Source organism: Caretta caretta, chromosome 4, assembly GCF_965140235.1.
Source record: "Caretta caretta isolate rCarCar2 chromosome 4, rCarCar1.hap1, whole genome shotgun sequence".
Taxonomy (NCBI): Eukaryota; Metazoa; Chordata; order Testudines; family Cheloniidae; genus Caretta; species Caretta caretta.
Genome location: NC_134209.1, coordinates 34043647 through 34060428, shown reverse-complemented (window position 1 = coordinate 34060428; position 16782 = coordinate 34043647). Strand labels below are relative to the sequence as shown.

General features: G+C 41.4%; 1 protein-coding gene and 1 long non-coding RNA gene across 6 annotated transcripts in view; one reads left to right on the top strand and one right to left on the bottom strand.

Annotated features, from left to right (window-relative positions):
- The window catches only part of LOC125635387 (uncharacterized), a 42226-nt gene extending 25818 nt beyond the window's left edge, over window positions 1–16408 (top strand). For both annotated transcript variants that reach the window (XR_007356248.2, XR_012668036.1), the window contains 2 exons: window positions 10514–10645; window positions 15344–16408. This is a non-coding gene — a long non-coding RNA (uncharacterized LOC125635387). The remainder of the gene's footprint in view (window positions 1–10513; window positions 10646–15343) is intronic.
- Window positions 1–16782, bottom strand: part of GRID2 (glutamate ionotropic receptor delta type subunit 2) — a 1039989-nt gene that overhangs the window by 159952 nt on the left and 863255 nt on the right. For all 4 annotated transcript variants that reach the window (XM_048847025.2, XM_048847024.2, XM_075127526.1 and 1 more), the window contains one exon: window positions 12589–12901. In XM_048847025.2, the coding sequence (XP_048702982.1) occupies window positions 12589–12901 (313 nt within the window). The remainder of the gene's footprint in view (window positions 1–12588; window positions 12902–16782) is intronic.

Here is a 16782-nt window from a genome sequence, read left to right as displayed (position 1 = left end):
GGACTCCTCCTGAAGGTCGAAACAGCAGACTGGACTTCTACATAGAGTGCTCCCGCCGATGTGCACGGGCTGAAATTGTGGAAAAGCAGCATCACTTGCCCCATAACCTCAGCCATGCGGAACGCAATGCCATCCACAGCCTCAGAAACAACTCTGACATCATAATCAAAAAGGATGACAAAGGAGGTGCTGTTGTCATCATGAATAGGTCGGAATATGAACAAGAGGCTGCTCGGCAGCTCTCCAACACGAGTTTCTACAAGCCATTACCCTATGATCCCACTGAGAGTTACCAAAAGCAACTACAACATTTGCTCAAGAAACTTCCTGAAAAAGCACAAGATCAAATCCGCACAGACACACCCCTGGAACCCCGACCTGGGATATTCTATCTACTACCCAAGATCCATAAACCTGGAAATCCTGGGCGCCCCATCATCTCAGGCATTGGCACCCTGACAGCAGGATTGTCTGGCTATGTAGACTCCCTCCTCAGGCCCTACGCTACCAGCACTCCCAGCTACCTTCGAGACACCACTGACTTCCTGAGGAAACTACAATCCATTGGTGATCTTCCTGATAACACCATCCTGGCTACTATAGATGTAGAAGCCCTCTACACCAACATTCCACACAAAGATGGACTACAAGCCGTCAAGAACACTATCCCCGATAATGTCACGGCTAACCTGGTGGCTGAACTTTGTGACTTTGTCCTTACCCATAACTATTTCACATTTGGGGACAATGTATACCTTCAGATCAGCGGCACTGCTATGGGTACCCGCATGGCCCCACAGTATGCCAACATTTTTATGGCTGATTTAGAACAACGCTTCCTCAGCTCTCGTCCCCTAAAGCCCCTACTCTACTTGCGCTATATTGATGACATCTTCATCATCTGGACCCATGGAAAAGAAGCCCTTGAGGAATTCCACCATGATTTCAACAATTTCCATCCCACCACCAACCTCAGCCTGGTCCAGTCCACACAAGAGATCCACTTCCTGGACACTACAGTGCTAATAAACAATGGCCACATAAACACCACCCTATACCGGAAACCTACTGACCGCTATTCCTACCTGCATGCCTCCAGCTTTCACCCTGACCACACCACACGATCCATCGTCTACAGCCAAGCTCTGCGATACAACCGCATTTGCTCCAACCCCTCAGACAGAGACAAACACCTACAAGATCTCTGTCAAGCTTTCTTACAACTACAATACCCACCTGCAGAAGTAAAGAAACAGATTGATAGAGCCAGAAGAGTTCCCAGAAGTTACCTACTACAGGACAGGCCTAACAAAGAAAATAACAGAACGCCACTAGCGGTCACCTTCAGCCCCCAACTAAAACCCCTCCAACGCATTATTAAGGATCTACAACCTATCCTAAAGGATGACCCAACACTCTCACAAGTCTTGGGAGACAGGCCAGTCCTTGCCTACAGACAGCCCCGCAACCTGAAGCAAATACTCACCAACAACCACATACCACACAACAGAACCACTGACCCAGGAACTTATCCTTGCAACAAAGCCCGTTGCCAATTGTGCCCACATATCTATTCAGGGGACACCATCACAGGGCCTAATAACATCAGCCACACTATCAGAGGCTCGTTCACCTGCACATCCACCAATGTGATATATGCCATCATGTGCCAGCAATGCCCCTCTGCCATGTACATTGGTCAAACTGGACAGTCTCTACGTAAAAGAATAAATGGACACAAATCAGATGTCAAGAATTATAACATTCATAAACCAGTCGGAGAACACTTCAATCTCTCTGGTCACGCAATCACAGACATGAAGGTCGCTATCTTAAAACAAAAAAACTTCAAATCCAGACTCCAGCGAGAAACTGCTGAATTGGAATTCATTTGCAAATTGGATACTATTAATTTAGGCTTAAATAGAGACTGGGAGTGGCTAAGTCATTATGCAAGGTAGCCTGTTTCCTCTTGTTTTTTCCTACACCCCCCCCCCCCGATGTTCTGGTTTAACTTGGATTTAAACTTGGAGAGTGGTCAGTTTAGATGAGCTATTACCAGCAGGAGAGTGAATTTGTGTGTGTATGGGGGTGGGGGGGATGTGAGAAAACCTGGATCTATGCAGGAAATAGCCCGACTTGATTATGTAAAGAGTTGTCACTTTGGATGGGCTAGCACCAGCAGGAGAGTGAATTTGTGTGGGGGGGTGGAGGGTGAGAAAACATGGATTTGTGCTGGAAATGGCCCACCTGTTGATCACTTTAGATAAGCTATTACCAGCAGGACAGTGGGGTGGGAGGAGGTATTGTTTCATATTCTCTGTGTGTATATAAAGTCTGCTGCAGTTTCCACGGTAAACATCTGATGAAGTGAGCTGTAGCTCACGAAAGCTCATGCTCAAATAAATTGGTTAGTCTCTAAGGTGCCACAAGTACTCCTTTTCTTTTTGCGAATACAGACTAACACGGCTGTTCCTCTGAAACATGTAAACAGAGTGTTTTAACAACTGTAAATCCACGAGATTCGCATTTGTTAGTTATTATTTTATAGACTATGGCATCCAGGGCTGCAAAAACTCACACATAGCCAGATTTCCAGAAGTGCTGAGTACCCACGAACCCCACTGAAGTTAATGGGAGCTACAAATGCTCAACACCTTTGAAAATGCAACGATAATTAGTCTCTACTGCACAAATACATAACAGAGCAAGAAGCCTCATCATATACAGCTGAGACATTGGTACCCTGTCAACAGGGTGTTGCAGGATATTGTATGTACTCTCTTCAGGAAGTAGTAACAGGAATTGTGCTGTTAACTGACAATGGGTCATATGTACATATATTTAACATTGCTCAATTTAATGTCATTAATGAGATATTAAAGCACTGCTGGTTCTGTGTGTCAACCCAGAGGGGGAGTGCATTATGAACACTCTGCTATTAGGAGGGAAGACTCCCTTTTGGCCCAAACTGAGCTAACAGAACACCAAGGAAACTAAACGACAATCCAGTGACAATATTAGGAAGGGCAGGAATGAACAAACTGGTAGAGGGGAAAAAAAACCCCTGCTTTTTCCACCAAAACTTCACCCTCTCCGAATACTGACCAAAGCTTTTCTGAACATTGAGAGATCATTTTTCTTTTCTCCTCATTACTTTTCATTTGCATTCATCTCGTGCTTCCAAATTCTGGGTGGGAATGGAACATGAAATGATGAAATTCAGAAAGAACAGTTACTTGTGCCATTTCCAACCCACTAAGAAACACTAGAAACCTTAAGAGAAACCTGTCTTTAGGATTATTTCCCTATTTCCAGCACCTAGGGTGACCAGATAGCAAGTCTAAAAAATCGGGACAGGGGTGAGGGGTAATAGGTGCTATATAAGAAAAAGCCTCCAAAATCAGGACTGTCCCTATAAAATCGGGACATCTGGTCACCCTACCAGCACCAGACACTGACACCTTAATACTATGGTGGTAGAGGCACCATAAATACCTCATATATAATAGCTCAATCTTGCAGATTCAAGCACTCTAATAAGGCTCCAAACTTTGGAGTGTTGGTCTGAATTCAACTCCTAATCTTGTGGAGTTCACCCCTCGCTAATGTAGGAGTTGTTATTAAGTGACAACAATAAATACATTTGGAAGTTTAGACTGAAATTCCATCTTAAATGTGTCCAATAATGTTATTGAAAAGCTCACCAAAACCTAGATGTCCTAAAGTAATGCAGTGATTTTTCACAGCACACAGAGAAAGCTTTTAGCCTTTTAAGGGTAGACTTGAATAGTACTGTAATGCAGTTTATTTATTTAATACACTACTACCAGGTCACACTTTTAAATGGCCTGATTCTTGGTGTGAAAGAGCAATTACTCTATTGAAATCAGTGGGTCAGAGTCTTCAGAAGTGCAAATCAGCCTTCAAGCTGACTTAACTGGCCAATGGATGTTTACTTCTGCAGAGAAGTGGGAGAAAAAGGAGCTACTGCAATAAATTAAACATATATTTATACTTAAAAAATTCTGCCAGCTGCTATTTCTAGACATGAAAACCTGATGATCCCACTCAACTACATGGATCTATTATCATTGCTCATTAGCAGCCTGTGTGCAGAAGCTTTGCTATCTGCCATCTTCTCTGTTACCTTTGCCCGACACAGCTGACAGAGAAGGAGAATCTTGGTTAAGACCAACACATATACATTCATCTCAGTTGGTGCTTCACAAGAAGATTTCATGAATTTTTAGCCCAACACCACTTTAATAACTTTAAAAGCCCTTAAAGGATGAAGCCCAAATCTGTGATTCCTTCCCTTTCATCCCCAAAGAATGTAAATTTAGCTGCTGCAGCTCCTATGCTGAGATTCTGCTGCAGTGAAGATAATCCTACTGATCTCAAACTGGGAGACAGAAAGAAAACAGCTCTGAGGGTTCCACTGGGCAAGGGACCTCAGTCTCAGCATTCAGCAACAGGCTGGCCAGCATGTTCAAAAGTCTCATCCTGTGTCTTGATCTGCTTCCTTTGTAAAGTGATTTTTGGCTTGCTCCTGTTATATGCATTTTAATATTGGAAGAGGGTCTGGGAATAAAACTCAGCAGCTGAAGATGGGATAATATGTTGTTGGCAGCCTGAAAAACCTCTGAGCCTTTCCTGTTTTTAGACTCTTCAGGCAATCTTTCCTGGTACCAAAATACCAGCTGGTGTTATGAAGAAAAGCGATGTGGGTGGTTACCAGTGTGGCGCTCCTGCCATGGAGGAGGGACTCCCTGCAGTACTGAAAGGAATGGAAATCTACCAAGAGTTTCCATCTAAACTCATGCTCATCTGGCACCTACCATATCCTCTAGTGAAAAGGTTGGATCAATTTGTGGATTAGATTTCTGCCATCCAAACAGAAGGCCAGGATGTTTAATAACTGTGGATGTAGAAGACAGATTGAAAAGCTAACCAAAAAAAAAAGCCTTCTAAACTCTGAAATTCCCATATTTGCAGTGTAGATTGCAGTTCAGGAAACTCTAACAGCAGAACAAGTGACTAAGGCCAGGTCTGCAAGTTTAACCACTGCAATTACTGAACATCTTCTAAGCTTTCCCAGGTGTATGTGTAAGTTAGATTGCTTTTTCATGGAAGAAAATGTCTGTTTCCTGGCCAAGTTATTCCTTTTTGTTTCATCAATTAGATATGTACTATATATGCTCTGCAATCTGGAAAGTAAAGTGAAAGCTAATTACTTGTTCTGATTCAAATGTATCCCTCCTGTAAGTCATATATGTTATACAGGTTTATGAAAAATTCTTGAAATTTAAAAACTGCTCCATAAAAAATAATTAACTTAGAAAAATTTTTTTTGGGTGGAAGAGAGGGAGAGAGTTTTCTTTTCTCTTATGGATGGATTCCCAGGCATTCAATTATACTTTCTCCTTTGCCTCACTAGACCCCAATCGACATTTGTACTATATCAAGGGCAACATCATCTTCTCACAGTCAGTTAATACGGATAGGAGCTAGTCCCTGGGGAAGGAGGATGTTCTCTGGGCTTTCACAGATTCATTCATCCTTTATCTCCTCATAACAAGTATCTCAGATGCACTGTGTCTAAATATACTGTCCCATTAATACAGCGCCATCACTTGAAAAGCTAGGTAGTAACCCATCAGTTCAGGCTCCTGCCAGGACTGCGTGGCACTTACCTTCAATATGGGGGTAACTTCAAGCAAATCCACTAGCATTTTAATGCTAGTGATTTTAAATGATTAACAAACACAACTCTGAACATACCGTAAACACTGTGACTATGACCTAGGACTAGATTTTCAAGCGGAGGTGACAAAATGTACTTGTGAAATATTTGCAAATGCATAAATGTACCAAACATTCTGTACGTGTTTGATAAATGCAACACACAGACACCAATTTATTTGGAATTTGGCCCATAATTTATTAAGTGGTTAACAGGTCTGGACCACAGTGAGGGGTGTCTGGAAAAACTGGGTGACAGCATCAGGAGGTTAAAAGGACTCTTTTAAAGTAACAGCTCTACTGAATACACACACATATACATGGACACATTTATAGGTTTAATAATAACAGAAAAATAAATTGGTAGATTAACTGTTAGTAGAATGAAGACAACTGAGATAATGACATGGATTTGTTTGTAGGTAATGTGCCCAGGAGATAGAGTAGCTTGATGACAGTAGTCAGTATATCTTTTAGTTCCACCTTCAAAGGCATCAGGAAAGAATGGAGTTTGATTTACCTGCCAATATGCCACGAGACTTTTATTTTGTGAGTACCATGCTTGGTTCTTGACTGCACAGCTTCAGTGCCAATATGTTTATTCCTCTTATGCTCTTAGCCTACAGATGAGTGTGGTGAGGCAACTGCCCCACCCCTATGAGAGATAGGGCTAGAGTAGGCCAGAGCAGCTGTGTAGAGGGGCAGCCAGTCAGGAAAAGGCCTACTGGGAGCCAATCAGGGCCAGTATTCCAGCCAGCCAATCAGGGCTAGGCTAGGCCCTATATAAAGGCTGCCCAGGAAGGGAGCAGGCAGTCTGTCCCAGATATTCACGGGGGAAGGCCTGTCTCCTGAGTAGGAGACAGGCACCGAGGACAGAGCAGTGCTGGGCAGGCTTGGGGGAGCATAGAAGGGCTCCGGCCCAATACCTGCCAGACTGTGGGCCCTGACAGAAAGGGCCTAGTGGGTGCGAAAGGCCAGAGGGGAAGTGGCCCAGGGACAGTTAGACAAGGGGAGAGAAGGAGGGCAGGGAGGCTGCCACTACAGGGTCCCTGGGTCGGGACCCAGAGTAGTGGGCGGACCTGGGTTTCCCCCTTCTCCTTGTACAGCACCTGGCCGTGACAGATTGCAACCGGCCCTTGAACAGAGAAGCTAGACTTGAGGGGTTGTGGTTGGCCACTGCGGCAGGAGCGAACTGGAAAGACTGCTGTTAACCCCCCTGCCCCCCGGAAGGGGACGAGTGTGGACTTGGGGGCAGCGCTGAGGGGGTGAGTCCCAGCCCCGTCACAATGAGTCAGTTATTACAGAAGAATTTCAATCTATGCTGAAGACCTGGCATAAATTTGAACAGCCATAACAATAATAATTAACAACACATAGCATTTCAATAGTGCTACTTTTGTTCAAAACAGTTTTACTGACAGAGTTTTGCTCTAAATGTTGAATCGATAGAGGTTGGTGTCCAGTTAATTAAGAGAAAATATCAAAAAAAAAGAACGTCACAGGTAATGGTTTCCTGCTACTAGGGATATGCCAGGAGGAAGATAAGTATGACAGAGTAATTTATTAAGCAACAGTACACTTCAGGCAGTGCATTTGTAGAAGATTATAGCACACCTTGGATGTTAATAAAAGAGACACGACTGAAGGCTGTGTGGCTTTAACCCTCCAAGAAGTGCTATAATCGCCTAGAAGTGCCAGTGCTTGGAGTCTTATTGATCTTATAAAATGGAATTTAAATAGGGAAAACAGTAAGATTTGCTCATTTAGAGGGCATTAGAAACATAATTGATCATTACTGACATCCCTGACAGCCAGTCAGAAAGCTCCAATTGTGACTAGAGTTCTAATCTAATCAGAACTGAAAGCCATAAACACAGCAAATGAGTGAAGCTTTCAAATCATTTATTCATAACACTGTTATAAGCAGTAGCATTAAGATTTTTTTGAGATATTTTTAACACTTATGTCTTGGCTACAGGGTGAGCTGTGCACCTCTCAGCAAAAATAGGGGTAGAAGGGATAACAAAGGTGAAGGTGGCAGAAATAGGGAGCACCAAATGGGAGTCCAGAGCGGGGGCGTACCAGCGTGGAAGGGAAAATGTGAGGAGTGGGGAGATAGTGAAAGAAAATGTGGCGAGAGAAAGAAGAGGCAAATGGTCCAGTAGTAGAGAGGCCAGGGTTAGGGCCATGCTTTTATGTCATGTTCCCTGAGCTCTGTAACTCCTGAAATAGGTTTCCAGTGCTACAGAGAAAATTGTGAACACACACTCAAAACAACCCACAACAGCAACTAAAAACACCTGTTTTTACTGAATTAAACACTAACCCATGAAAATATTTCCATTCGTATTAGGTTTTGTGACAGATAATGTGAGTCCTCTGCAACTTGGTAGTTTCCCTTGAATATGAGCAAGTCAAAAAGAATAAGTTCAAAAATCATGAAGCTAAACTTCAACGTACATTTCAAATTCTCCGCAATCTGAATCGATTAATTTACTCCATTTTTAGTCAGGCCATGCTGTGTAAGGCAAATCCACATGGTAATAAAGTGCTTACAGAGAGAAGGGTTGTGTTACAAATTTTCATGCCTGGCTGAATTGCACAAAGCTATGAGCCGATCAGCATTTATTTTTAGTGTAACTCAACCCATGCCACTAGTTGGCCAAGGGTACTAAATTACTTCTCCCTTTGACATACCACATTATACTGTGGTAAGGAAATGAGTTTTATTAGACATCAAGTACAATGGATACATGTAGTAGTAAGGTAAGGTATTTTAATAAACTGGACACACATTTGCTGTTCAGTAACTGGAAACATACAAATGGTCTGCATCAGTGTTGAGTGAATGGTTCGGGTTTTAAACCAAACGAACTCACCAACGATGCCTCTCATGCATAGATGAGTTCGAAAGATTTTGACTCAACTTCTACTGGTTTTTGTTTTTGTTTTAATCTTTGTGGCTCTTTCTGTCAGGAGTTCAGGAGAAATGAGCAAGAGACAAAACCAATATAGCAGCCTCATAATCCACATCATAGGAGTTTTCTGCTTTTTGACTTACTGTACTAGACACCTCTCTATTCCTGGTAGAATAGGTGCATTGTCCATCCACTCCTGGAACCATTTAGCTTCCATTTACGGTTTCTTTCAACAAACAGGGCACAGCATAACATGTTTCATAAGCCCAGAAGCCTACTCACAAGCTGTTTATTGTCATTAGCCCACAAAAGATGGAGGTGTTAGAACATGACACACAAAGGAATTAGGTCTTCCTGTTAAACCACATTTCTACTCTGGAAAGAGACTGTAAAAACAGCATTGTGGATTTGATGGAAGGGATACACACCATCTATTGAAAAACAGGTTCCATCCGAAAGGTGCAGTTCATGCCTGGGCTGTGGGCAGCACATTACTTGAGAAAAACTTAAAGGCCAACGTCAAGAGCTGAGCTTGAGTGGTTAAGGTGACAGAGGGGATCTTGTGTCTCAATGAGGCCAATCAAATTTGCTCCGTAAACAAGAGTTGTTTTTCTTAACTGAGTACTCTGCAAACTCAAGCTGGGATCTGAAAGTCAAACTGGGTTCTTTCTGTGTCATCTCGTGCATCATGACCAACAATAAATGTCCTGTATGCTGAATTATGCCCTCAGTTACACTTGTGTAACTCATTAAAAGTGAATAGAGTTGCACATTTTGCTTCACTGTCTGCCTGTCAGGAAACACTTAAAAAAACTAAACTTTTGTTGCTAAAGATTAAATTAATTCACAGTCACAGTTCAACCATCAGACTTGTCCATTTGACTCTCGTGTAGGGTAATAACACGTTTATTTTCGCCCGTGTTTTTGAGCTTGTGAAAGTGCAAAGGTTAAAACTTACAAACAGGATTTGAAAAGCACATCAAGAAGCCAAACTGAACATAAAATACAAATTATCACAACAGACCTTAGCTATTGTATAAACGGCACAGGTTTTAGTTAGTTTAGAATTAACTGGTAAAAGCAGTTCCTTCTGTTCTAATCTAAATAGAGTACACAGTTTGTTAAAGCATAACATATATTGTTATTCTAAAGGCCTGTTTTTTATTTAAACATGTGGTTAAGCCTGGAATCAGCCTCTGTGCTCAAGTATCTTTATTTTACAGAAAACATGAAAAAAGAAGCCAGGTCATGTTTGGTAGGCCTAGGCAAAAAATACAGTGCTACCAAAGCCCTAGCAGTCTTCAGATCGTGCAGCTTTGTTTCTTTCAGTAAAGGACATAAAAATATTTGTGGCTGTATGTTTTGATAATAGAAGTGAGTACCTTGTCATGTTTTAAATCAGCAGCCAAAGGACTTCTTAAGTGAACACGACAGTATTTAAAATTTCCCTTGCTACCTTGGTTAAGATGTGTCAATCACAATTAACAGCAACAGATTTGGTATTCTAAAACAAATAAATCCTGCAACTTCTTTGCTGCATGAAAAGCAGATGACAAGTGAATGCAGAAAGCAAACCTACCACTATAGCCAGTTAATCTGTCAATGGAAATTACTTTCATTTTTTCCTGTATTCACTAGGGTTGGTAAACAATAGAACTTCAGCTAATACAGTTTTTGTTACATACAAATTGAATGTGAAATATTGGATGACATTATAAATGAATCTCTTTTGCTATTGCACTGGAATCCTGAGGCCCTCTGAGTTTTCATGATTAAAGCAGTCTGTAAACTTCATATATTTTGTATCAACCCTATTAAATTCATGTCTTTTTCTCTTCTACCAAATTAAGGAGTGTCCTTCCACCTGCTATTTGAAGGAGACACGTCTTCCTTGACTCTACACACGCAACAGAAACAAAAGGAACATTCACACTTCTCACAGAGGATTGTGAGAAGTGTGTGCTGAAAATCCACATGGTGGGGTAAGCTCTCTCTCTTTTCAAGTAAAAGCCTCTCTCAGCTTTCCAAGCTTGTGGACTTCCTCTGCTTGCCTCCCACTGTAGTTTTTGTGCTATCAGCCATCATGTCCCTCCCATGGCTTTTATTTGTACTGAGTAACTCCTCACACTCCTCATCCTATCAGCAAAAGCGGCGCTTGTGAATCTCCTGAGGAAGCGTCCTTTCTTCACTCTTTCCAACAACTGTGCCCATCTGTCATCTGGACTATTTTGTCTCTATCTAGTTCATTTGTGGCTCTCACACTCCATTCTCCATGCTCCTCTCCACTGCCTTTTCCCCTCCTGACCCTTTATATTGGTTTACTATTGCTCACGAGAGTGGCTAGAAATTTTTTTTTTATCTGCCAACAGAGGGTCATGGCCTCAAAAAGAGCTATAGCCTAAAACAAGTCAATACATTGTGGAACAGAGACTTACGTGGAAGGGGTAAAGTGGACCATTCAGATAATTCATGAACTTGAAGTGGATAATTAAACAAACTTTGCCTCTTTGAAGTGTTTAATATGCAGCTTTAGGGGATCACAGGGAGTTAAGGATGTTAGGGATGGGGTACAGGTGGTGGGGTCAATATCAAGCAATAATCCCACGTAAAACAGCATTGTGGATTTGACAGAAGTGATATACACCATCCATTGAAAAACGGGTTCCATCTGAAAGGTGCAATTGATGTCTGGACTGTGGGCAGCACATTATTTGGGAAAAACTTCAGTGCCAATGTCAAGAGCTGAGCTTGACCGTTTTAAAGTGACAGAGGGGATCTTGTGTCTCAGTGAGTCCCTATCAAATTTGCTCAGTAAACAAAAGTTGGTTTTCTTAACCGTCAACTCTGCAAACTCAAGCTGGGATCTGAAAGTCAAACTGGGTTCTTTCTGTATCATGGAGTATCTCGTGCACCATGACTATCTGGACAACTACCAAAGGGGTTAATAATGCAATTTCTAAAATATTCCATTTCACAACACCAAAGTCAATGGAAAGCACTTTATATATAGAATTTCATACAGGTTCAAGTTTAAGTCCATGAGCTATGTGGGAGTTTTGAGACTTCAGCAGTGATGGTTGTTTATACAGCACATGCTCCATGGATTAGCAGATATGTGCATCTATGGTGCCTGTACTGACCCATGAAAGACTGCATTTACAAATGCTAAAGGCTATTGTTCTACTTGTCCAACTATTTTTAGTTTTCTCAATCTTCTACTTTCTTTCTCCAGAGCCTATATTTGGTTTTGTTTTCTGATTCTGGTTTGAAGTAGTGTTAACCTCTAATTTCTGTGTCAGAATATTAAGACATAGTGGCACAAAGTTTATCTACTAAGTCTGGGTCAGCAGTCTGCGATCCTTCAGGGATATCTCACTAACCTTCTGCCCAAGGGGAATGGGTTTGAAGAAACAGAGTATAAATGGCACTGAGGACTAACCTGAGTCAATCAGAATGCTAGAGAAGACAGATAAAGTATCCAATAAGATCAGAGAAGCCTTGGTGAGACTGAAAGAGGCACAGAAATATTGAGATGAGTCAGCAGAAGACACAGCACTTGGACCCTAGTACACAGGTGAAGATTTTAAATTTAGACCCAAAGCTAAATTCAAAGATTTTCTGTCTGATTTGGCACCAGAGCTTATGATGAACATTATTTATGAGTAACCTGCTAGTAGAAGATTAGAATTACTCTGCTCTGAGAGTTGTGGTGACAGACATTGCCTTTTTTGGAATTAGACAAATACAAAGTAAAACAGGCTAGCGTGTAGCAATTCAGAGCTTTTCACCACACATACAGAAGGCTGCTGCATGTCAAAGGCTTAGACTTCATGGATGCATGGTATAGCATGGGTCCTAAGAATCCACGGTAGCTGGAGTAGCATGTATGCTTTCCTCTGTACTAAAGATGAATTTTGCTTCTTACCTTGCTGCACAAAGGATCCATAAACGAACCACATGGAGTTGTACAGTGTTGTAGAAGTCATTGATCCCATCTGCAGGCGTGGTGGGTTGAGCCAGTTCAAGAGGTAGACCAGTAGTCCTACCAGAAGCACAGTGCCAGCTATGCAGGCCCACAGGGAGAGGTCAAATGGTGCCAAGCAGGCAAACATGTCCATTGTCTTCTCAGCCTTTCGAAGCAGTACACCCACTGAGTAGTCCATGTAACGGGTTGTGAAATCTACCACATTTTCCCGATCAGGGGTAATGGTTAAAGCAGAAATCCCTATGTCGGCTCTCTAAGAAAGAGAAAAGAGAATTCATTAACATGAGCAACAGAAAAAAAAATCTTCGATCTAATTTGTTTTATAGCACCTAAACTTTTCATGGAAAAACTGATGCCAAGGCCAATGTCTTCAGTAAGTAAATATGAAAATGATCCTAAGGAGATGAACAGAATAGCTGCACATCAATCTTATATTTCTATGGCCAAACCTTGCCTGGCTAGACTTGGGCAGATTAGTTTTCCAGCATTATTAGTGTCCAAAAATCAAGAAAAATATTTCAAATACAAATAATAGCTGGAGGAAATCTGCTTCTGGTAATTTTTCTTGGCATGGCTTATCGGGGACATCATTGTCATAGAGGCAACAGGCAGATCTTGTGTATAGCATTCCTACTCAGAGGAAATTAGTTTCCTGACAGAAGCCACATGATACCTAGAATTCCGATGACCTGAGGATCATGACAAAGGGCCACTGCATGTCATTACATTTCATTTGGCTGCATATTAACTGTAGAATAATCAATGTCCTATGTGGTTCCTTCAGTACTGGATTTTTTTATAGCATTTGAAAACTGAGCTACCGTACCATATGGCTACCTGTCCTGCAGGTGTCAGAGAATGGTTGGTTTCACAGACATCTATGTAATTTAAAATAATCCATTTAAGAAGGATTATTAAGGGGATTAATAACATTCCTTGATCTTATCATCCCAATTCTCAGCTTGTCGCTGAAACATTAGGTCCCTAGAGACAACAGCCACAACTACAGCAGGTGCTATTTTACTTACTTTTCACACATGCAATTATAAGTGCAGTGAAAATAGAAGAGGTACTTCAAGCAGACACATTAACGGTGTTTTTAAAAGAAATTCAAATATTGAATAAAAAAACTGTAAACTCTAGATTTTTTTTCATATGGAAAGGAACATTTCACATACTTAAAGTTGTTACTGGTTTGATGTAATGCACTTCTACTGTGATTAAAGCTGTATGAGGTCCTTTCTAGGAAACGAAAGAGGTATGAATATGGAAAGGATCAGCAAATCTATCAATTTATTGACTCTCTTGAGTTTCCTTCATCTATGTCCAAACAAGGCGGGAATTACTGCTACCCAAATATTGAGATGTATGTGATATATTAAGTGGTATAGCGTGGGAATGAAACTGTGATAACTAAAAAGTAGGCAAGGATTAGGATCCAGTTTGAAAATCCCAACTTTGTTTTGACATTTTCTGTCAATATTTTCTGCTACACATAGTACAGTCACATTATTAATCACAATAAGCTCTAGACAGGACTTGATGTACTTGATGCAAAAGCGTATTGATGTCTGAACTTAAACTTCAATGATCTTCTACAGTTGTGTGAATGAGAGGGTGTGTGGAGGGGGTGGTGTTGGGCAAAAAAGTATTTTCAAATATTCATTTGCATAAAAGTCATGGGCCAAAGCTTCAGCCGGTCATAGAATATAGAATCATAGAATATCAGGGTTGGAAGGGACCTCAGGAAGTCATCTAGTCCAACCTTCTGCTCAAAGCAGGACCAAATCCCAATTTTTGCCCCAGATCCCTAAATGGCCCCCTCAAGGATTGAACTCACAACCCTGGGTTTAGCAGGACAATGCTCAAACCACTAAGCTATCCCTCCCCCCAAGGTCTAATCAAGATAGCTCTACTGACTTAAATGGAGCTGCATTGACTTACACCAGGAGAGAATTTGGCTTCATGAATTCACTTTGATTGTATTCATAACGCTTTCTGTTAGTTTTCAGTGAATGATCATTCAATGTTGTTTGATTCACAGGCAGCAAAAGTCTCAGGAATATTTGTGCAGATTCATCAGAGTGAAGGTTTGCACAAGACTCGGTCACGTAACTTGAAAGTCACTTTGATTTCCTTCTGCTTCTTTATAAAGTATTCAATCAGGTGAACAGCTTAAAGAAAAGCATATGGCTCTGATGACCTATCGTACCACAGAATAATCAGAGCTGAGAACACTGCAAATGACCCACTCTGAAATGTTTTCCACATAACGTGTACATCAATTTTGAATAATTAACAACTTGTAAAAGTCAAAGTCAGTTCACAAATAATTAATTAACAGAGGCAAGGCTAAATGCAATTTTTTTTGTATGTTTGATTCAAGTCCGGTGTTGAGTATGATTTCGTGGTTATAAAGCGACCCTAGGAGTCAGAAGTTCTTCTAATCTCTAGTCCCAGCCCTTGTTGGTTATTTTTAGGTCAGTTATTTCACCAACTGTAATTGTTATTAAAATATTTCCCTACCTCAGAAGAGTACAGTGAGGTATAATTAATTTAACATTTTAAAATGTTTTGATATCCTTGGATGAAAAGCAATATAGTTTGGAGTGTGTGAATGATTCATTTAAAAAACAGGAGAATACTGCAATATTGACTAATTGCAATCATGACTAAAGTTTTTTTAAATAAACAGGTTTTCACAAGAGATGTGTTGTATGGAAGAGCACAGCACCATGTCATTTGTGGAGATGTTGCTTATATTTTACCTCCTTGGAATGAAGTGTTCCAAAATTCCACTGCATTACTACTCCAGTATAGTTACCAGCGAGCTATGACGGAGGATCACCATTGTTCTAATGGAAGTATTCCATTTCCTTTGTGATATTACAAAAGTCATTGTGATACAGTTATGTCCACTGATAAGGCAGTGGTCAAAAAGTGGTAAAAGGAACGGTGAAAGATAAATCCTGTGTTTTCAGTGCTATTGTATTTAGGTTTCTTTTTAAGAGGGAATATTACTACCCACATACTTATTTTATTTACTGAGTTTTAACCAGTGTGTTCCTATCGAACAATTTATTTACCACTGAAACCAAAGTCAGTTAGCAATAATACTGGCTAGTACAACTGTAGTGAAAAGTACTACTAACAGGTACCAACCTGGTTGCCACCCAGCTGCATTTGCTTCATGTTTAGTGAAAGAGAGATCTTTTATTAATAGAAATGTGTTGTATGAACTGAAGGAAAGCTGTGAAAATGATTTTTGTACAATATTTGTAGCAACATATCATCTCATTGGGTGACAATTAAGGCTCCATGTCCGTCCCGGAGGTCACGGAAATTATGGATTCTGTGACTTTCCATGACTTCCATGACTTCTGCAGTGGCCAGTGTGGCTCACCCCAGGACTGCCCAAGCAGCTGGCTCTGGGCCCAGCTGCTCAGGTAGCCACAGGGACAGCCACACCAGCCACCGCTGGAGCGACTCTGCAGCCAGCCGCTTGGGCGACCCCACAGCCAGCCACACTGGCTACTGCTTGAGTGGCCCTGGAGCCAGCTACAAAGGCCGCTGCCCAGCGGTCCCGGGGTGGCCGCTGCTCAGCGGTCCTGGGGCGGCCTCTGGCAGCTGGTACCGGTGGCCCTGGCCCCCCAGCAGCAGCCCCTAGTCCTCCCCCCAGAGCAGCGGCCCCACAAAGAGTAGCCCCCGCATAATTAATGTTCAGTGTGTCATGTTTTGTTACCCCTTGGTTTACTGTCAAGTGAGGTCTCATTTTGTTGTGTGTATAACCCTGTAAACGTATGAATAATCTATAATATATAATCATCACTCAGGCTACGATTTAGTCATGGGTATTTTTAGTAAAAGTCATGGACAGGTCACTGGTGTGAATTTCTGTTTATTGCCTGTAACCTGTCCATGACTTTTACTAAAAATACCCATGACTAAATCGTAGCCTGAGTGATGATTATAGATTATTCATACGTTTACAGGGTTATACACACAACAAAATGAGACCTCACTTGACAGTAAACCAAGGGGTATCAAAACATGACTCATTGAACACACTGAGTTAAATCTGGGCTTCACTGCAGTCGCCAGGAGTTTTGCTATTGACTTCTATGGGACCATGAT